The sequence below is a fragment of the Harpia harpyja genome, chromosome Z (genome assembly GCF_026419915.1).
Source record: "Harpia harpyja isolate bHarHar1 chromosome Z, bHarHar1 primary haplotype, whole genome shotgun sequence".
Taxonomy (NCBI): domain Eukaryota; kingdom Metazoa; phylum Chordata; class Aves; order Accipitriformes; family Accipitridae; genus Harpia; species Harpia harpyja.
In genome coordinates, this window is record NC_068969.1 from 61,782,583 (window position 1) to 61,805,380 (window position 22,798).

The following is a 22,798-nucleotide window of genomic DNA, read 5'->3' on the forward strand; positions in this document are numbered from 1 at the left end:
TCCTTCCTTCAGGGTTTTCAATAAGGGAACTGTATTTTAACACCTTTGCACACGCTAGAGGAGAAAACAAGGATGTGACCAAAATAGATCTGATTCTAAAGGCACAAGCTCCACAGGGCAAAGCCTGAGATCGCTGGGGCAGACCAGGCTGACACACATATTCATGAGCATAACATAACATTGTTTCTACTTATTCCAGAAGCCTGAAGCTCAGCTAAGGAAGGAAAAAGTAAGGTGTCTTGAATTTTGAACTCCTTTTGCCCCAAAGAGTGAAGATGGTGCTCCTGCCTCACTGATCAATTTGAAATGATTCTCTGGACACCTTGTTAATAACACTTGAAAAATACATGAAATTCTGTATATTACATGCCTTTCCTTCGTTAGGCATCAGTTCATGGTTTCATCAGGAAAGCAGCCCTGCTCAGCTGCACAGAAATCACTCTTTGAGGCTGCCTTGAAGGACACAAAATGACTAAAATTTAACCAAGTGAACTGAAAAATGAAAAAGGATGAAGTTCTGGCCTGTGTTGCTGAGTATGTGCTAGTAACACTACACAGTGTAGGGTGAGCAGACATTACACTTCTCCTTCTAAACTAGCCCATTTAAGAAGTGCTAGTATTATCCCAACAGTGACTACTAGGATTAGACATGGGCTAATTAAAAATCTATGCAGCTGGGGTCTAGTCAGCATTAATAATTAGTTGTAGCCATTTCCACCACCTTCCACCCTCTACCTCCATCTCCTTTCTTCTTACAAAAAAAAAATCACTGTGCATGTATGTAGTTACAGGAAACAATAATGCATTATTAATGTGGCCACAGCAGACAGAAAGTTCAGGTTTACTGCTTACCAGTGTAGAGGTAAGTTGTAGCTACTGGCAACAGTCAGCTCGCTGGTGCATTAGGTAATGACAGAGTTTCCAAGAGTGCCAACTAAAGTGGCTAAATAATACCAGCTATTTGGAAAAGCACAGAAGCTGGGAGGAATGATGGGTCTGAATCTATCACTGAGACAGGCAACAGTAGGCAACCTGCAGGAATTATTCCAGGAACAATTAACTTGCGACAATAAGGTTGTGCATTTTCTTTGATCCACGAATGTGATTATGTTCAAACGCAATTACTCAAGTCGGAAGTCTCCGGAGGAGGGGCAGAAAGGAAACAGGTAGAGATAGCAGCATGAGATAAAGCACCCCAAATAAAGGTCTTTACCAAGCCCTTTTCCCATCGAAACAACACAGTGTTCACAGTGAGCTGGAAAAAATGCCCACACATGTCCTGTGATTTCAAGGAATATCAGACAAGTCAGGCCATAAGTGTTTATTTCCTAGCACACCGAACAATGATCTATGATTACAGACATGTATCTGTCAGGCTGGTATCTGCACACACATGCTGAAGAAATGCCTTTCAGATGTCATTTTCCAGTTATCCTGGACAACATATTATGCTGCATACAAATATACATACATAGCCAGAACCCCTGAAATGAAGGCTTAGAACAGCAGAAAAATACAGTGTGGCTTGAACAAGCAATAAAGCTACAGATTAGATACATGGATTAAAGTCACAGAAATTAATTCAGACCTGCTCCCCCAGCAGGATGCTTTTGTGCAGTCTCAAGCTGAGTCACATTTTGTTTTTTCCCCTCCTCAAGGGGTTCCTTCTTTTTGTACAAAATCTGTAACTCCTCAATACAGAGCCTAAAATGTAAAAATCATAAAAAGCAGCAAGGAGCTGTCCTAAAGCTGAAGAGTCAGAAGCTTCTCCCACACCCTGTTGACATGTCTCACTGATTTCAGGGATCCATCAAAGAAGTTCAAGTAGAATTCCTTCCTAACAGGCCAGAGGGGAGGACCCAGGTCTGCAGCCAGAACCAAAGGGCTAGCATGAAATTTGGCACGTGCAATGTTAAAGCTTCGTTGTCCCAGGATCACTTGTGCGTTACCGAACAAGACATGCAAAAGGGCTGTCACGACACCTACCATTCAGGTTGTGGCCCCTCGTTTCACCCTGCTGACCATGAACCCTCCATAGTAGCTTCTTGCCAACAAGGAGCTACTGTTTCTTCTTCCCAACAGTTGGGCACGATGGGGATTAGGGTAAAAACCACTGCGGTCCTGCCTTTGAAGATTACTTTCTCTGGTTTGAGTGGCAACAGTTAACTATAACCTTTTCAGCTACTCACGGCCATTGACTCTTTCCTTACTGCAGACAGGCTTTTTAATACCACTGTGGGGAACTGTACTTAGATGACACAGAGAAATCCTTTGGTAATTATTTGGGCTAATCCTATTAGGAAAGAAAGGCTTTCAATTGCTAAAGCAACAGAAAAACCTTTCAGAAAAGGCACCCACCACTTCAAATTAAATCAACGCCCCCTTCCAGCCCAGGATAACCTGATTATTATTATACATAAGAAGAGTTGTGTTAACTGAAATCAAAAACTGTTTAACATTTTAAGAAGTTTTATTTAAAAATTTAAAAAAACATATTTGAAATGCCTACAAATTCAAAAGACACCACTCTGCTTTCCTGTACATATTTTATTTGCAATTTACTAGTCCGCAGTTCTACTCGTGTATTTTCCAAGTAAGAGACAGATTTTTACAGAATGTGCACAGTTCTATAAGGATTTTGCCTATGCTCCAAATTTATGCTACAAGAGAAGATAAAATTTATGTTCCCCAAATTTGCTGTTATTTCAATGCTGTGGTAACATGACAGTGATGGAATTAACTCTTTCATGTGCTGATCAGAAATTCAGCTAGAGTGTTTAAAATGATAGTAACTTGATTTATTGAGCAATAAGAGGAATTACTCGTCTGTGGCCACCAGCCAAACAAGTAATCTTTTAATAAGGCATGTGCAGTTACTGAATTTCCTTTATGAGGAAAAAATAAAAATAGTCAGTTTAAAAAAATATGCCCGGGGATCTAAAATGGGCCTAACTTAGTATATAGGCACACTCAACCATGTGGCCTTAGGCACTTCAGTTCCTTTCTCACACCTGCATCTGCTCATGACTCATGGCTCTCCTCCATTCCTTACCCTAGAGGGTGCTGGACAAACCAGAACTGCCCTTCAGATCCTTTTACCATGGTAGACCTCACCCAAGATGTTAATAGCAGCTTTTGGATTTATTTTAAAACAACCTGACAGGGCTACCCTTTTTCTCCCCCTTGGGAGTTTTCCTCCTCTCCCAAGAGCACATTTTCAATGCTGGCACTGCAGGCTGATTTAGGGAGAACTTCTGAGTTCTCTTGCTGAAGTAAATCTCCAGCTTTGCAGAAAATGATGAAACATTTTCTACATTAGAGAGATAAATGTCACTGAAGCTTTTTTCTAAGACTTTGTGGACAGAGGAAAGACATGATGAACACTATCTCTTCACAGGCAAATAGTAGGTGCATTTATTTGATGGTGGTTTAATGCTTCCCCCCCTCTTTTTTTTTTTTTTTGCCTCCTTATATGTCTGAGGAACTGTTGAGGATCTAGGGGATGGGCAGAAGTGAAGACAAATTCCCCTGCTCCATCTTAGCCATCTCTAATATGCTGTCTATCTGCCTGGCTCCCCACTCAGCACATAAGTGTGGAACAACCTTTGGTTAATTCTTTGGACTAATCCTTGTAGGAAATATTTTTAGTTTTGATGCATCTAAAGTCTCTCTGGGCATTCACTGGGGTGCCTGCACATGCAGTTCAGGGTTCATGAGTTGTTCCCTCAGGAGCCAAGTGTTGGTCTGGGATTCCCAGCCTGCAACCCACATTCATGTTAGTCCTACGGGATGTGCTCAGGGTTGCTCAGGAAATCTTTCCTTTGATCAGTATCTTGCTAACATCCAGTTGCTGGACCATCTGTCTGTCTTGAGCATTCGAGAATGTGTCCTTGTGATTGTTGTCTCTGTGATACATTTCTGCATTTGCAGGTGTACAACCTCCTGCAAGTAAACTATTTATAAAAATGTAAGCAGGATTGCATATGTGTTAGAGACTCTGGGAAACAGAAAGCGGGTGTTTGATGCCTGACCAGCAGCACTGAGTTGTGTTCACCCTAAGCAGGAGTGTGAAAGCACAAGACAGAGATGCAGATGCTTTGTGGGACCCCTCTCCTTCATTTATTTAGCAAATACAAGTAACTGCAAGACTTCTTTACAGCCTCTTGCATAACGAAAACACAGTGAAATATTTTAATAAGTGGTGAGAGAATGTGAGAATATCTATTAAAAATCATGGTCATCTCAGAAATACATTGCTGCTGTCAGTAATTAATGCATGAGTTATAAAACTCAAGGAACTAACTTTGAGCCTGTCTTCTTTTGTACAGCTGTCTTTCTAGCTGAGATCAAACACATTGTTTAATGAATCGATCCCTTTCCTCTCCCCCACAAGCATTCCTATTTAAACATCTGCATTTTCTTGTAGTAACATTATGCATCGTGTCTGAAATCAACATGATCATGGAAATTCCCAAAGGAACCTGGAGCATAGCTCGTGTTGCTCTTGCTGCACAGGAAATGCAACTGTTCTTACTCATCCTTCCTCTATAATGAAGAGTCAGATTATTGCCTTGCTGTGCTGAGGAGGAAGTTGCTGCATAATCTCCTTTCACAGCTAGACAATCCCCTCTTTCCAAAGCAGGCTAAGCATGCAAATTCTCCAGACATATTTGATGAATTTCTAATCACAGTGGGTGAAACAACAGGGCAAAGGCGAGTGTCAGTGACAGAAGCCTTGTGCTGGCTCCCTGCTGAAGACATTGTTTTCCTTGTATGTTCGCCCACGTATTAATTGTGGGTGATACATATTAATTGTATCTGCTCTGGGACAAATAAACCATAATCAGGTCAAACTGTGGCCAGTCTTAAGGCCAGTTAGAAGTCTTGAAAAGACTAACACATGCATCCTCCTCAGCACTTCACATGGGCTGCAAAATGAGACCCCCAAGGTCTCCCAGTTTATGATCTTACATCACCAGCATATTGAAGGGAGTGCCTTCTGCCAGTCAGGATGTTCCCCACCATCTCTTGAGCTAAGAGAGGGACCTCTGTGGGCTCCAAGGATGTCCTGGTTTCAGCTGGGATAGAGTTAACTGTCTTCCTAGTAGCTGGTACAGTGCTATGTTTTGAGTTCAGTATGCGAAGAATGTTGATAACACTGACGTTTTCAGTTGTTGCTAAGTAGTGTTTAGACTAAGTCAAGGATTTTTCAGCTTCTCATGCCCAGCCAGCGAGAAAGCTGGAGGGGCACAAGAAGTTGGCACAGGACACAGCCAGGGCACCTGCCCCAAACTGGCCAACGGGGTATTCCATACCATGGGATGTCACATCTAGTATATAAACTGGGGAGTGGGGGCGGGGAATCGCCGCTCGGGGACTAGCTCAGTGTCAATCGGCGGGTGGTGAGCAATTGCACTGCGCATCATTTGTACATTCCAATCCTTTTATTATTGCTGTTGTCATTTTATTAGTGTTATCATTATAATTATTAGTTTCTTCTTTTCTGTTCTATTAAACTGTTCTTATCTCAACCCACGAGTTTTACTTCTTTTCCTGATTTTCTCCCCCATCCCACTGGGGGTGGGAGAGTGAGTGAGCGGCTGCGTGGTGCTTAGTTGCTGGCTGGGGTTAAACCACAACAAAGGAGCAGGTCAAGTTATGCCTCTCCAGCCCGCCAGGTGACTTTAGAGCCCTCTGTGGTTAGATTTTCCTGTATGGGGAACAGACACATTTCTCTTTTCAACATGGGAACAGAAAAATAAAATAAAAATATCTCATCTGCCATTGAGAAACACTTATTTGCTTAGGCGTCCTTCAGGTCAAGTTCTTAAGGAAATTTTGAGAAAAGATTTGATAGTTGCATGGAAAATAGGAACATGGATTCCCTTGCCGCACTAATAAAACGAAATGCTTCTTATGCAAAGGCTTGTAAGCCTCATGCTTTAGGGTATAAGTCAGTCAATCACAAGAAGGCAAGGATGACATTTCCTAGGTAATAAAACAAGTCCAGTTTTCCACAAAGATTATTTTTGCACCTTCCTCTCCCTTTTTGGCCTTGCCTGCAGTTAGCAACAGTAATCAGTAAAGCACTAACATATTCTGGTGCTCTGTATTCCCACATCAATCATGTGCGACACTATTCAAGGTGTCTGAAATGGCATGTGACTCCAGCCACAATATTTGATTATGTGGCTTGCTGCTCTAATTGTTTCTAGTTGATGTAGATAAGGCATGAGGAGAGGCAGCAGACCAAGAGAAGATTACATTCCACTTAGTGGCTTAGGGTTTAATCATCTCTCGTCCCCAACTGCCCTGGGTCTATAAGGTGGGAGAAGCCCCCTTCTGAAGTCACAGGGCACAGGTGGCCTCACAGTGAGGAACCTGATCCAAGGCATAATGGGGGAGTGGTTGCTATGGGACAGTGGAAGGGAGCTGAGGCCAACAACCAAACAAGATTACAGAAGAAACAAGACTCCCCACAGATCTAACGAGAGGAAAAATAGGAGTCAGAAAGGTTGAGTTACTTCTCATGGTCACGGCTTAGGAGGAAACTCATTTAGCAGAGGCATCATCTTTCTGTTGTGTCTTTCCCCCACCAGTCCCTGAGGCACCAATTGCTGCCTGCTGCCTGAGACAGGACACAGGGCTTGGCGGGCGCTGGAACTGGCCAGCCTGCCTGCTGTTGCGTGTCTCTGGCTGGTCTGCTTCCCTGTCATCTGTGAGCATGGGCTGGCAGCAGAAATTCTGCCCTGCAGCAAACGGTGTTTTCCAGAATGTCAGCTTCCGTTTCTTCCCTGGCCAGGTAGAGGAGGTACAGCAGCATGGCTGCTTCACACGTGGTCAGTTTGACTGGCTGACAGCTGGGACTTTCATTCAAGAGCTGGTGATATTTCAATTTTGACAGGTGGCATTGCATGCAGAGATTGTGCTGAAAATTAATTGGAATGACTATTTTCTGCAGAGCTACTGAAGGCTGAGGCATGATCATGACTAGGGCTGAGGAAGAAACAGCCCCTGGAGATCAGAATAGTATGTAGAGCTCCTTAAAGACTCACTGGACCCTTATTAGTCAGTGTTCCTTATAAATGCTGTAATGTACTTTCTCACACTGACAATTTCCTGTGATAACAAAAGGAGAGATGCCAAGAATATGGCAGTGTTTAAGAAATGAGCAGTGAGATCTGGTTGAGACAAAGGCTCAGCAGAAATGCCAGCTCATACACACATGCTCTCCTCTCCTTTCTGCTTAAACTAGCTTTCCTACACTCCACCACCCCTTTAATACTAGGATACAGTAGATCAACTTGAGAGCAGCAAGTCTAAACAAGTGATAACCAATTCTCTGCCTGTCTCCCATTCTAAAGAGTTAGCTGATGGCCAGCTTTTTTAAGAATTCTTTTTTCCTTAAGGAAGATTCAAAATTTTCAGCAATCTTGTGCCAATTCATCAACTATAGCTAATGTGTTTCTACTAGTGCTACCCACTCCACATCTTGTTCTGAAAATTTGATAATAGTTGGTATATTTGGCTCACTCTTTTTGATTATTTTATCTCCATCCAGAGAAAATTCTCCATCCAGTACTTCATACATGCTGCTTTTGGGTTGTTGTGAATGGCAACCTCATATTTTACAAGATATTTACAGATAATAAAAGCTATTCCTCAGGATGAAACATCATCCAGAGGAACAAATTCTTACCAAATTAAAAGGAAAGAATCCCTCCCCTGTATCCAGCCTTCCTTACTGGCCATCTGCTAATAGTGCCCATGTGTGTATAAATTTCATTTGCACATTTAAATTGAAAATCTCCATTTGCTCAGCCTGCCTATAACTGTGCTGTCTTGCTGGGGTGAATATTAGGTCTCTGATGCATGCATATTATCCAGTGAACAAAATATTGCAAATGCAATCCACATCCAATTATCTGGAGTTTTACTGCATATTTTCTACACATAACTCAAGCAGTAAGTACAACAATACATTAGCTCTCCAGGTGTCCATTTGGCTGGAAGAATTAGTAAGGTGCTGGCATTTAGCTCCTGTACTCTAAAGTGTAATTAGCTCATGGTGTTGCTGCCAACATGAGAGGTCCCTTACACACTTGGTGCAGAACACAGATGTTGTGGGGAAGACACCAAGAATCCTCTGCATCTGACAGAAACATGCAACTGGACAGGTTAAGGTAAACAGTCCCTAAGCCATGCCTAATTTCTCTCCCCTGCCTCCATGGAGGCATTTCACCAATGCATAGCCCAAATGTGTTGGCTGAACACACATGGAGAGGATTTCAGACTTGTGTTACCTCCCATGAAGCTTGGAATTGATCCGCTACTCTTAGGGATTACATCTACATTGGCTTGACTACTAGTCTACCAAAAAAGATACAGAATTTATAGTCACAGCATTCCTTCCCTGGACCTATCTTAACCTCCTCCTCCCTCCAAAGTGACAAATAAAGGAGTTACAAGCATCTACTCTGCAGATGTGGTGTGCCTAGTAACCAGGGACAGCATCTCATTCAGAGCTCATTACACCAGAGAACTGAAACACCAGTTCTGCACAGCGACAGAGACACGCATTTGAATGAGCTGCATTGCTGCTCAAGGCAATTCTTCATCCTTCCTGCAAAATTAGTGTTTAAGATTCTTCTGGCCTCTCGCAGACTCCAAGACAACTGTTATCCTACTGTCTGTCAAGTATTAGTTGCTATTGTGGCAGCTAATGGGTTTTGTGTAGATCATTAAAATATTCAAGAACTATGCATAGCCTGCAGCTTGTTTTAAGCCAAAGATTTCCCCAGTGGGAAATGGAAGGAAAGAGCTGTTCCAGGGAAACAACAGAAGTCATACTAACAGTATAAAAAGTATAGTGCAGGATTAGACTCCAATCTTATTTCACTGTGTGTTCTGCGGAGTCAGTGGAATCACTCCATGTTTGCATTGCTTTAAATAACATAAAATATTAAGGAATTCAAAACAATCAATGCTAGTTTTGGACTTTCTTAGAATGGAAAAAAGCGGGGTGGGGGGTAGGGGGGTGGCATTTAATCAGGCGAAAGTACCAGACATTTAAACCTACTGTTCTCTCAGAACAATAACTAAACTGTTGAACTAATGCCCCACAGCATTGGATGCCAGTGCTTAAAAGCATACAACAGAATTTTAGCTACAGCTGAAAGAACATCCTCAGTTCCTATATATAAAACCACAGACATTTCAAACAAACAAATGCATTACATGTGATTAGCTCACTTCTAATTTGAGAAGACTAGAAAAACTTTCTGCCACTGACAATTTGTGCCACAATTGGCAGCAATAGATCTAATGGGTAGCTTTCTACAATGTAGGTAGCTGTGGCTTTCACGGCTAGATATCTGCCTGCAAAATAGACATTATTGAAAAAATGCCCTCATATTTATTCCCTGAAGTATGGCTTATCTTTTTCTTTTATAACCAACCATTGCAGTAATACTCCTCAGCAAACCTGCTGACATTTTGGAAAGCTCCTCTAAATACCTGTCAGATGCTTGACTGTTTTATTAAGAATCATGTTTTTTATCATTGTGAATATTACCAGAAAAATATCAGTAATAAAGTTCAGATTCCACTTTATAAACCTCAGAAGAATAAAGACTGTATTAACTTCTGAAGGGCTATTACCACCCCATGTATAAATGCTAAACTTCAAGATAAGCTCAGTGGCACATGGTGTTTGTAAAAGCTTCAGGCTGCGGAGCTGTGTCCAGTCAAATCCTTCCTGACTCAACATCAATTCTGGAGATTTATAGCTCTGGAGTAAGGAGCTTTTCTGTGCTGAATAAACAGAACAGAAACAAATGAACAAACAAAAAAGCCAAACGCTCCGGGCTGGAAAAACAGTTGTCTCCTCCGTTGGCTTGGGACTGGAGTGTAGTAGGTGTTGTCTCATCTCTCCATTCAAGAGCAGTGGCTGCAGTTGCTAAACTCAGGAGGGCTGTGGTGCAATGCCAGCTGCTCTGTGCCCCACAGGTACACCATGGTCAGGAAGGTTGGGGTGGGATAGGGAGCCTGACCTCTCAGATGTGCCTACGCTGCTCAGTAGCAATGGGGACGGATCATGCTCTCAGTCCAAGGACAAGTGTCATGGCTGGGCTACATCTAGGTCACACATCACTTCACCATGGCTCTGCCCTTCTTTAAAACTAATTTACATGTGTGCTTTTTCCAGTTCCCAGTGTCTAAATTGTGGGAAGGCTGTGTCTTAGCCCACCCAGGCAGTGTTTTATGGCATGAATATGGTTTTATGATTAATTCCCTCTGGTATGGTATAAAGGCTTTTGGGGGTTGCCGTGTCTATTGGGATGATGTGGGAGGACTGTTTAGAGTGAAGGGATCCAAGCTGGTAGGCTGGTACCCATGCTGCTTCCTGGGAAAGGTCTCAATGCACTTAATCCTTCATATTGTGCTTAGGTATCTTGAAAAGCAGTATTTGATGTGAGTCAGAATGACACAAGAAAGCATGTTAATGATGAAATGGGCAAACACTGCTCTAGCACTCCAGCTCACTCAGCCTCACTCCACTTAGCACCCTAGGTTTAGCCTTTATGATCATCCATTATAAATTAGAAATGCCCCACGCTATTTTAGCTTGTAACAGGATTGATGCAGTTTGGAAATTGGAGGGCTGTGAAAAGTTTCCTCCCTTGTAAAAAGCAGATCCCTGTGGAAGGGAAAATTTGGAATTATTTTGCCAAAAGATCTCAGACAGCTGGATACTGTGATTAATATAATCTACTAATAAGGCCTATGAGCTCTGTACATCCATAATGAAGTTGACTAGCATGAAGAGTGGGCAGTCAGAAGAAAATCTTGTAAAGAAATGCAAGAGCCTTTATATACATATATATTCCCTGAAAGAAAATACTGACATCCATCAGACACAATTCATAAAGGACAATTGCTCCAGGGCATAGCTTTCTTTTCAAAGAAACTGAGTGGGTGTTTTGTGATCCTTGCCATGCATTTCCATGCTACTGCAGATGTAACTCAAAATTACTGACTAGCTGACTACTGCTAAATATTTAGGAAGATGCACACCTAGAAAGAAGATCACATTGTAAAAGGCTGGTCTTTAATTGCTGCAGTGACTACAGTGATTCCTTCTCCTCTCTGTACGGGGGGAGAATGTCAAGAACAGCAGAAACCATTAGGAACCTGCAGGAACATTTTGATAATGAAAGTCACAGGAGATACAACTTTCCCACTTTGCATCCAATTATGAGATGTTACCAAAAGGCAATTTAGAAGAGATGTGGACATTAAAGATGGGATGGTAATTTCTTACCATGGGTTTAGCTTGGCTCCCATTGCACTGTTAGAATACTGCTAGAATAGGAACGTGAAAGAAGAGTATTGCTTTTAATTTACCTGCTAGCAACTGCTATAGTCTAAATTAAGTCTCAGCCATAGCGTGCCACCGTGTTTGTGGAGAAGCTAATGAGGGGACACAGGGATAGCTTTTCAAAGCCATGCATCTATGACAAGATTGCATGTATGTATACAGTGCTCTGCCTATGGCTTTTGAAATATAACTTCTGTCAAGCAGTTTGCATTTTCTAAGAAGTAAAAAGTAATTTATCATGGGGTTATTCTTAAGCAAATGGAAACTTATTCAAAGCCTTACACTTTAAAAGTTATTCTGAAGATAACAGTGTACTTTTCTGTTCATCTTTTATCTACTGCCATGTTATCCTCTGCTTTCATCTTCTAGAAACAGATCCAATCGAATGCTGAGGCACTTCCAGTTATTAAAAAGGTAGGGACTCCCTGGATTCCTGCTCAGGAATCAAAAGAGCCTAGCTGCCCAGGCAGATAACTCAGAGGGGTATCTTCCTTTCCCCTATTGTTCTCTAAGAAACTTTGTTCCTTCTCCCTAGACAACAGCATCTGCCTTTTGGGCTTGACCAAAACTGCCTGAATTGGAAGGTCAGCAAGAAAACAAAGCATTGGACCCAGTGTCTTGACTTCTGTCTAATTAATTTTGTGTTTCTGCTTCGTCACAGGCTTCCACTGCCGGACCATGAACTTGCAACAACCTTTCATGGACCAGGGCCCTGCTATGCCACAGAGTGTCTCTGTTTACAGCTGATGCAGCCTAAGACCTCCCCTGGGATAATGTGGAATAGAAAGCCCGGAACACACCATCTAAGAAAGCCAGCTGTGTGTGCCTCTCTGTCAAAGGGAGCCCCACAAACCTCCGGGCATGCTGGTGTAATTCAGATTTGGAAACTCAAATTCCCTTTGGGACTTTCTTCTTTGTTGGACTCTTCCCACCAAAGCTGAAACAACAGAAACTCCCCCTCTAAAAAGAAGAAAGTGAACAGCAAACATGTCTTTCTCAGAACAGAAGGGCCTCCTGAGGAGCGTAAAGGACCTTGCATTGCTAGTCTCTCCTGGGGTTAATACAACAGGGTGCCTCAGGGTAAAGTCTCTTTGGGGGTAGGAAGGTATTGTTGGGACAATAGGTGGAAGATAAGGAGATGAACAGAATTTCTGGGCTATAGGGGAAAGTTGGGAATTGCCTATTTTAGATAAAATACTAGTATTATTCTGTACCCATGCACACATTCGTCATTTTTGTCTGTTGTGAGTATCCCTTTTCACACTTGCTCTGAGCTTTTTGGCTCCTTTATGCCCTTTCCTACAAAGCACTGTCATTCTTGATTTCAGCATGGTTAATGACACATCTTGATTTGCCAGAGTGCCTGAAATAGATGCGTGCTTCTGTCAAGGTCATGTATTCTATGTTGTTCACATATCTCTGCCCAGCTAGTATCACTGCCCGTCACATACTTTTATTCAGTATGAATACTTGCTACCTTGATGCCTCAAAAATGACATGGACAAGGGAAGATTTTGAGAAGGCTGATCCAATACCACAAAGTATGTTCATAATTGCTACCCGGAAAGTGTATAGCCAGCAGGCAACAGGAGTCCTTGAGCACCTGTTTTTGTCACAGTAACAGCACCAGGGACTTCTTCCCATGGAAGACACAGAGACCAAACCACCAAGGTCAGACCACCAATCCATCCCTGTGCTACAAGCTCAGGTTCTTCAGTATAGCATAGGTTATGCTGGCAAATCAGAAAGATGCTGATTTTGGTCTCAGGTGGGAGCATAGTACATGTCACTTCAGCATAGTGGGGAGAAGAAGTCAGAAGGGCATAAACTAATGCTCTGTTAGGAAAGGTTTTGCCATGATTAGACCCTCTGGGAGACCCTCAGAGAAACCAGGCCTTACCAGCAGCCCCTTGAAGCCAAATCCTCATACAACTTACACAGTCTTGGAAAGAGAGGTCCTGACATACTCTGGGATCCTGAGGAGAGCTAGGGATGGAGCCTGCAGTCTCTCATCTCTGAGACCCAGCTAAGGCAGCAATTAACAACGTGGCTTTTGGCCACCTATCCTGTTGTGAGGGTGTCCCCCACTCCACCAGTGAGGACACATTCAGGTTTTAAAAAATTTAACTACTGATCCCTTTTGCTGAATGATGGGAAGAGTTTCTGTTAGAAACTTGAAGAGAATGAGATGATCCACAATGTTAAAGACAATGGGAGGTGGGCCTGTGAAATTCTTTCAGAAATATTACAAGCAACAGAAACATTTGAAGTAGCTTTTGTGACTTGTATGCCAGCAGAGTAGACTGCCGCATGTTTGGTAGTGCTTTTCGTGGTGTAATCCATGACCTCAGGAAAGCGCAGCCTGAAATAAACAGATCCAAACCACTGCCTTCACACTTACATGTATATACTTTATAAACCTATATATGTACGTATATCTATACATAAAACACTATTGCCTCATCATATACAAATCCTGAGGCAAGTGCTAGCCTTATGGATTTATTCTTACATGCACAAATATACAGATAGCTAAAGGCAATGTCCTTAAAACCCTTCCACTCTGGCAGCTGTGTTTAAGCTATGTAAACTGTTGCACTTATTCCTTTGTGACTGTTATGTCAGCTTCTTCTAATTTTAATAGTGCTTATACCCATCATTGCATTTTACCTCTTTGACCTCCTTGAAGGAAAAAAACCCAAGAAACCCCAGCACAGAAGAGGACTGACTCTATACTAGTGGTGTTATCTTATAAGTTGGATATGTACAAACTTTCCAGTGGAGCTGCCTAACCCAGCTCAGGTCCTCAGTGTCAACCCATGCTCTTCTTCATAGCAAGGCTGGGGGACCAAGAACACAACTACCGAAAACCCGCAAGATTAAGTGGTTTGGAAGCAGAGACTTAATGTCACACCAGCCTTAGACTGGGAATCACGCAAAAGGTTGAAATCTGTGTCTCTGGGAAACGTTATCTATTCACATGAGTTTGCCCTATCTGTGAAATTCAAACACAGGAAACAGGATTCGTCACACCAGATCAAATCATAAGGCTACTGAGATTACTGCTGCATTGCCCACTGTGATTAGTGTCCACTGTGGAGAAAGAAACTGGAAAATACTGCGCACTGTGCTAGGTTTTAACAGGGGATTGACACATGTCTTCATCTCTGCTCTTTCAGTAGGATTTCACTAACCAGAAGGCTTAAACTCATTTTACATTAAACAAGAACTAGTTACCTAACCTTGCCCTTGCTCATTCACTGTGTTCTTAGAACAAAGCAAAGTGTTTTCTCCAGAGATGATTATTCAGGAAAATAAAACCACTGAAATAATAAAGCAAAATGCATGAGGTGGTATAGTATTTTTCTCTGACCCACTGTCCCACCAAGGCATCAGGTATATGGTTTTCCTGGAGAAGCAGACTTTCAGTCCATGGAACGGGTAAGTTAAATGCTGACAGTTGAAGATGTCACACCAACTTATTACAAGAGCAGGAGTTGGGAATCCTGCTGTGCTAGAATAACTGCAACCTGAGTAATTGCCTTCGCCATCTGAATTCCTTCAGCTTTCTCAATTGGTTACAGTATTCTCCTCTTCCCATCCTGCCCCGAGTGACTCTGCCATATTACTAGTCTCTAGTAAAATAATTCTGCTCTTTCACCCAAAGATAGCTGCATTTCAGAAGTCATTGAGCTGCTACCAGTGTATTTAGGCTTTATGATAATACAGCAGAGCCTTTTGGGGATGAAAGAAGTTAAACACATGTTCAACCATTAGGCAGTGTCCCCTGATTTTTTCTGATCCTTACACTGTGCTGCAGCACTGTCCATCACATTATCATCTTCTTCGTCTCTCAGTTGTAGAGGGAGTATTAGAAATTAACATCTGTCAAACTCAGAGTAAAATGAAGCAAAAAAACCCGAGAGTAAAATGAATTAATGCAGAAACTCCATATTTACTATATTCTGCTATACTGCAAGATATCTGGTCACCAAGTCACATTGTCTCTTAAAAGAACTGCAATTCACATGGACCTCAGAAAGTGCGAAAGACTGCAGAGTAGAGTTTCACTCTTCATCTGCCTTTTCTTCATGCCACAAGTTTTGGCCACACATCAAAGGCAAGCAGACTCCTATAGGTACCTATGCATCAGTAATATTAAAAAAAAACCAAAATAAAATAATCTAACCCAAACTCCAAACATCAGATAGCAGGACAATTTGAGTGGTCTAAGGACTTGTTACAAATCAAGATGACCCTTTAAACAATTGCTTGAAATAGCAACAAAATCAGAAGGTCTTTAGAGGTTTGGATAAGTATCCTCAAGGCAGAAGAAACAGCCACATAAAACTTGTATCATTGGGGGCCCAAGCTTTCTGTCTTCCAGAAGGGCTGATTCTGGTTTGTATGATTCTTAGACAAAATTCATGTTTTTTTGAAAGTGGACTCCTGTTGGGTATTACATGAATAAATACAGGGGAGGAGGACTGGGTTCACTTTAGGAGATAAAGGAAAGCATAAACTAGCAGAAACTTAACTTGCTTGTTAAGATTTTAGGACACAGATGATTTACTGGCCAGGCTGCTTGCCTCATATATGCAAAAACATTCCTCTTAAAAATACTGTATAAACCAATGACCCTAACACCATGTCATAGAAGGTTTTACTACTCGACATGGAACATTTTTATCAAAGCAGATCAGTACTGTGCTTGAGAAAATGTGACAGGCAAAAAGTCTTTGCATGCCTCCTTTCTACGTGCTGTATCTGCTCTCCATTTGATATGCAGGTTGGAATCTGTTACTGCACCATGAGAAGATGAAGTGTTAGGAGGTGCCTTGCTGTGCCAGGCTTGGAGCTTGCAAGTTAATAATTCCAGAGAGAAGAGATGAGCAGTCCAAGCTGACACATTTCTTCTCCAGCTAATCTTTCTTTTTAAAATTTCTGCGCAGGTTTTAAAGGCCAGAATGAAAGTCTGTGGGAAAATGAGATTAAAGTAATCTATGGGACAGATGACCAACACTGGGTCTTTCCCTCCAGCTAAAAGCTAAACAAACTTGCTCTGCACTCTTCTGAAAAAGAAGCCACAAGCCAGGTGGGATCAGCCTCCTACCTGTTCTTCATCCACACTCCTGCCTCAAGGTGGGCATCATATCAACCTGCTAGACAGTGGACAGGAGGCTGCATGCTGCAGACAATATGCTCCATGCACATCCAGTGCCATGGCTGCTGGCTCAGCATCTTGCACAAGCAGACAAATCCGAACTGAGAAGCCCAGTGTAAGACAATCAGGTCTGAAACATGAAGAGTACACAGCATGCCCTGGCTCTTTGCTGGAGGAAGTGCCTCCACAGACATTTTAGGGAGCAGCCCTTAGTGGGCAGCGTAAACAAGGGCATGAAGGTAATGCTGCAAGGTGTAACTAAGCTGTCTGTGATGAAGAATATGAAATATACTCCCACAGGCTCTGGCTCTGTCCAACTTCTTCATTTCCTACTGCTACAAATGCTCAGCTTTTGATCCAGTTTAGTCCTCAGAACATGGGTTTCCAGACTGTTGCTCTCCATAGAAACAGTGAGCTAAGGTGCCTCATCACTCCTGGTCTGTACATACGTACTGTGCTGTAGATGGTTCCCACACAACAGGAACTATGGTCATTGTAAACAGCCTGCATCCCACCACTTCCCTTCTCCCCTCTTGCACTACACAAATGTTCCTGCAGAATACCTCCACCAGGAGGCTATGTGCAGTGCTGACGATTTGATTTTAATCTAAGAAACCTGATTGCTTTTGAATTTCTTTCCAGGTGTGTTGTAACTTACAAACAAGAATTCAAGTTTTGGGACCACTTTTCTAAAGAAAAGGAAGGCTGCCATATGTATGCTATTCTTGCCTATCAAGGTGAGAAGCCAAAATTCCTTTAACAAGTCCCAGAAGAGCAAAAAGACCACCATATTTTCATTCTCTTGTCTTGAATACATAGTTGAATGAACCCATAAAACAAAGGCACTAGGGTGAAATCTCAGATTTACTTTTTCCACTGCAAATCCTGAGCAGAAGAAAGTCACAGAGTCATAAGGCACTTGTTTCAGAGCACTGCAATCGTGGAAACAAGGGGAGGAAAAACGTCTTCCATCCCCAAATTGCTCTGATGTGCTTAAGAATGGCCTCTGCGGTCCTTGGTAGTGAGAGCACACAGGGCTCCAACTGCTGTTGATTTGCTCACTTCATTCAGCGGGAGAAACCATATCACAGAGAGCTCCATCATCAAGGAAAATTAAAGTTGTAACTTAGGTTTCAAAATTACACAGTACAAAATAAATATATATGGAGCAATCCTAGGGTTGGGGTGGAAGAGAAGGTGGGAAGCATTTCTACCTGCTGGGGCATTGTTGGTAATCAGTGCCACAAAGTCTCTCACTATGAAACATGACACAAAAACATGAATTTCCTCGTCCTCCCTTGGATTACTGACCCCCCAGCCTGACCACCAGCCCTTTACCTGAAACTAGGAATACATCAGAGTCTTTCCCTTCTCCTTTACTTAAGAATGGAGGCTCACACTCTTGAAACAGCGTGGATTTGGAAGAGTGTAGGTGCATGTGCACATAAAAGGGTAGAGGGACCTTCAGTTTTGGGGTGTCTGTTGTGGAGTGTCTTACAGAGATGGGATTTTTTAAAATTTTTTAGCTTTCTGAATATCTGTCTGTCACTGGAACCCCAAAAAACCACAGCATGACACATGTCTGTACACTTGTGAAAGCCCAGGGGAGAGAGACTACTGAATCACTCTGCTGTTCTCAGGTCTTTCCCAGTGTCTGGCCAACAGTGACAGTGCTGGCATGTTCTCTGAAACATCTGCTATTGTCTGAGAAGTGGAAGGAAACAGTTTATTTTATCTCCTGTAGCTGTTGCAAGATTGACAGTGACAAGTGTGAAACTGACATGTCCCACTGAAATTCAGAAAATAAAAGCCCTAAGCAACTTTAGAATAAGAATGTGCACTCAATTCCCTCAATGCTCTGTAGTGTGAGTAGACATTCACATCTGTTAGCAATAAACATTGGCTCCCTCCTGCTTCGTAGTACCTTTCCGACCCAGCATAGGCAGCAGTATCCAATACTGCTCTCCTCCATTACTTTAGTGACTTGAATAGTACTAATCCCGATTTACTTCAATGCAACTGAGAACAGAACAGAAGGAAATGTCTGTTTTAAATTGCTCCAGGAATTACTCCTGCCACCCTGCTGCTATGCATCAGAGGAAAAAGATGGCCAAAAATATTAACTCTTCTCACCTTGCTAGCTGAAAGCTTTTCAGTCTTTTAACCTATCAGATTTCTAAAATTCCTTCACCACACACTTAAAACATTAATCAGTTTAAGACCTGAGAAGAAAATCTACAAGAATAAATCTTTTGTATCTCATATAAATTATGAAAAAATGTTCAGAATACTGTGTCCAGAGATTTGGCTTTGACCATTCCCTCTTGTGCTGCTACAGTAGCTAATAGATGTGAGTTAAGGGCATCTATGTATAGTTTGCTATAGAGCACACACAGTATTTTACAGTAACACTGGAACTGTTGGGGTGGATTGGACCACTGGTCTATCTCACCTGCCATCCCATTCCTGGCAGCCAGCAATACTTACTGCTTTAGAAAAAGGTCAATACCTTACCTCCCACAACCCTGCTGACTTTGATTTTGTGAAGCGTACTTCCAGACTGCTTAAAACTAGGCTGACTAGATGGTGGATCTCGGTCTAGTAAAGAGCTGGAAGGCTCTACCTGATAGTTCTCAAAGATGAAAGCGCACAGGATTATGGCTGTAAAGTGTGCTTCCTGGGGAAGCATCACTACAGAGGAAGAAAAGAGTCAGCTTCCTCACTGGTAACCCGCCAGCTCCCAGTGTGCTACCAAGATGAGCAGAGAGACAACCTTTCTTCCACAGTAAGGAACCTCTGTCCCTGCTGAGGGAAGACACATAAAAAGATGTCCTCACCTTCCTCATCCTCTTCCCAAGGGCAGCTGAGCACAACAGAAAGAGCCCGAGAAGCTCTAACATGCACCAGCTGCCATGGGGATCAAGGGAAATGCGCTGCAGCTGGGAATGGCTGGACCTAAGGATGTTCCAGCTACCCTAGGGCCAGGGGCTGTGGAGGCAGAGGAGACCATGTTTGAAGCCATGCATTGCCTGGAGAGGGCAGGGAAGGGAATTCCAGGTAGGAAACACTGGAGCAGTTTCCTCCTCCTTTGCCCTGCCCAAACATGTGCTTTGACCTTCCTGAAGGAAGGTGTTTAGCCCTCAATCCACAAAGGACATGGCTCTGAGAGTTATAATATGTATAACAAATAACAACTGCATCTGTAGTGCAGGAATCCTGCCCAGTCACTCCCGATCCCTTACTGTAGATTTAGATAGAAGCACATTTTTTACTCAGCTAGGGAGCAAGAACTGTATCTGAGGGTCTTGCTAGCAACAATTTAAACAATGTGTATATACTTACAGGAGGAAGTGTTTGTTCCTTCTGTTGAAGCTTGTATCCTAAGCATGGGTTCTGCAACACACAGGAGTAACAACAAAGTTGTAAGAATACAGCCACAGCTATATAGTTATACTCGAGGAGCCTGAACATCTTCCCCCAGTACAGCTTTCTTTTTTAATTTTTTTTTTTTCAGTAATCAGAAACCTGCCAAAGAAGTGAAAAAAAATGAGATAGCTCGAGAAGGAAATAACTTCAAAGTTGGTACAGCATGTCCCAGGCACGCTGTGAATAATCAATTACAGCAAAAATGCTCCATAGTGCTGGGAGGAAAGGCCAGGAGAAAACTGGCAAAAAGAAAGCAAAGTTTTCAGCTGTTTGTGACAGCATCAGAGGAAAGTGGAAATCAGTGGGTCTTGAAGCTGCACATGCTGACCCAGGAAACACTAGCTTCTTATCTTCTTCTCACATAACTCCAAATGGACAGTCAGGCCTCCAGGTTTATCACAACTATGGCTAAAGGCCACTGTGGCTTCAAAGAGAGCAGGGAGCATGAGTGTCACCACCTTTGCAGAGAGCTGTAGCTGGAAGGGAGAGCAGGACATGTTCCAGACCAAAATGGGACCTAGCACAAGCCCCAAAGTGGTAACAAAGAAAGGAAAAAGAAGAAGCATTCTCAAGATGGCAAATAATCTTGTAGGACAGATGAAGGAAACAGACCTCAACACAAATCACACAAAGGAAGCACTCAGAAAAGTTAATGGAGGAAGCAAGCTAGCCTGAAGCTAGGGCTGAACCTCCTGAGCTGTAGGAACCTGAGCCGAATGCAGCAAACCAGAGCCATGTGTTTGGGTGGCTGCGTGGGGTTTCACCGGCTTAGAGTCCAGCAAAACATATGGTGACATGCGTGAATAAAGAATTCAAGAGTGTGCTTGAGGACTACTATCAGCTGGAAGGAAGAGTTTGCAGAGAGAGCACTTTGCCTAAGGTGGCAATGTGACGTGCCACTGTGGAGGGGGAAGAAGGAAGTCAGGGTGGCTAGCAATCAGCCTGTGGATCATAGGCCGCAGGTCAGGCATACTGCATGCTCTGTAGCGAAGTATTTAACAACATGTCACGTCAGGCAGAAAACATGAATCTGTCACCTAATAGAGTCAGTTTTTAGGCAGACTAAAACCACACTTAAAAGCTAAGACCACTCTGTAAGTCCTCCTATCACCAAAACATAGCTATAGCAATACTTCAAGAGACCTAGCTCCTGGTGATTTAAATACCAGCGTCTTACAATAGCCTACCTCCAATTAAAGCAGCAACACACTAATAACTTACTTGCATTTGCAAGGACTGGAAAAAATCCGCAGTGCCCAAAACCCCAAACACTTGGTCAGCAGGAGACTCCTGTTGTGGCAGAGAAAGCTGACATGGTCTGGACCCAGGGCTGGGTGAGAACAGTGGGAAAAATGGCACCTGGCTGGGTTTGGGACTGAGCAGGTCTCTGCTCCAGCCACATAGCAAAGACCTACTCAGAGCTCCATGAGAAGACCTCAACAAACAGCCACTGAATGTGTTGCTTTCTGCTCTCCTTCAGGACAACAGCGTGATGTGCCTCTTGGCATGAAATCTGCTAGTCCAGCAACTCATCAGGAATGCAGCCAGCCTTTTGAACATCCCAGCCTCCTCCTCTCCAGTGGCACAATAGCAGTAAAGAGGAGAACAGTACTGTAACAGCAGGCACTGGAAGGGACATAAGCAGGGAAAGAGATCACTCAAGAACAAGAAATTTAGTTCATGGGAAAGAAGGGAGAGAAATGCAGGGATTGCATTCTTGCTGCACAAGGGAGGAGGGAAGGCAAGCCCAGTGGAGTCAGTGACCAGCGTGTCACCTCCTTTGAACAAAAATGGTTCCAACGGTTACAGGACACTTTCTATTAGCTATGTGGTCTCATACATATCCAGTGAAGTACCAGTGACAGGCCCCACTGAGAACATGAAAGAATGTGGGCACATCCAATGGCTCTTCTGCCAGGCAGCAGTGCCAAGATTTCAGAAGTAGGTCACCACACACGCAGATGCATCAAAGGAAAGGCTGCAGGCATGCTAAATGCAAAATCTGGCAATCCCACTGTTTTCCTTGATCTAGCCTACAAACACTGTCATCTCATACTAAAACCTGTCTCTGCCAGACATAGCTTTCTCAAAAAAGCTAGCAGGACTCCAGCCTCTTTGCCAAGCAGGATATGTGCATCATGTAAATCCTCGGGATGCTCAGCTTACACATGCCTATCCATAGCTCCCTCAGCCAAACTCAGCGGTAGAGACAACTGCTTGTATTGTGGCCATATATAAAGTAACTCTAATAGTTAAAATAATGAAAGTGACTTCTCACTGGGGTCAGTTCCAGGAGTAACTCTGGAGGCGTGCAATCCGTAACTGCAGGCAGGATGCTGAAAGCAAAATTCCACCAGCCTGAAAGGAAACCATCTGGAGAGGGCTTCTAGTATGCCAAGGCAGCTTCAAAAGTGGTTAAACTATTGACAGTGAGTTACCTGTCTACATTCACATACCCTGCAGAGTTGTCAGGAATTGTATGTAGACCCCTGAGGAACAGAGCAGTCTAGGCAACAGACTTTCTGGAGGAAACATCAATATGTCTATACACTCTGAAAATTCATATGCAGCTACTACGATTTACAGGAACAGGAGCAACAAGTGCTTTTTTGAAACACAGTTCCTAACAACTCAAATACTTTTTCACTTGGTCTGCTGCAGGCTGACAACTGCAGGCCTAGTTAGCATCCTCAATGCAGCTCCAGGATATCAAAAACTATGCTTAACCTTTCTTCATTCATTTCTCAGTCCCTGAAGTAGCTCCAGTATTCAAGGTGATATGCAGGTACCAAGGTGCTGGATGTAGGCGAATTGTTCTCTGCTAAGAG

General features: G+C 42.9%; 1 protein-coding gene across 6 annotated transcripts in view; it reads right to left on the bottom strand.

Moving 5' to 3' along the window:
• NRG1 (neuregulin 1) overlaps positions 1-22,798 on the bottom strand; it is a 184,996-nt gene that overhangs the window by 113,546 nt on the left and 48,652 nt on the right. For 3 of the 6 annotated variants that reach the window (XM_052778031.1, XM_052778030.1, XM_052778028.1), the window contains one exon: positions 19,887-19,937. The exons of the other annotated variants lie outside the window; for them this stretch is intronic. In XM_052778031.1, coding sequence (XP_052633991.1) covers positions 19,887-19,937 — 51 coding nt within the window. The remainder of the gene's footprint in view (positions 1-19,886; positions 19,938-22,798) is intronic. 6 annotated transcript variants of the gene reach the window in all.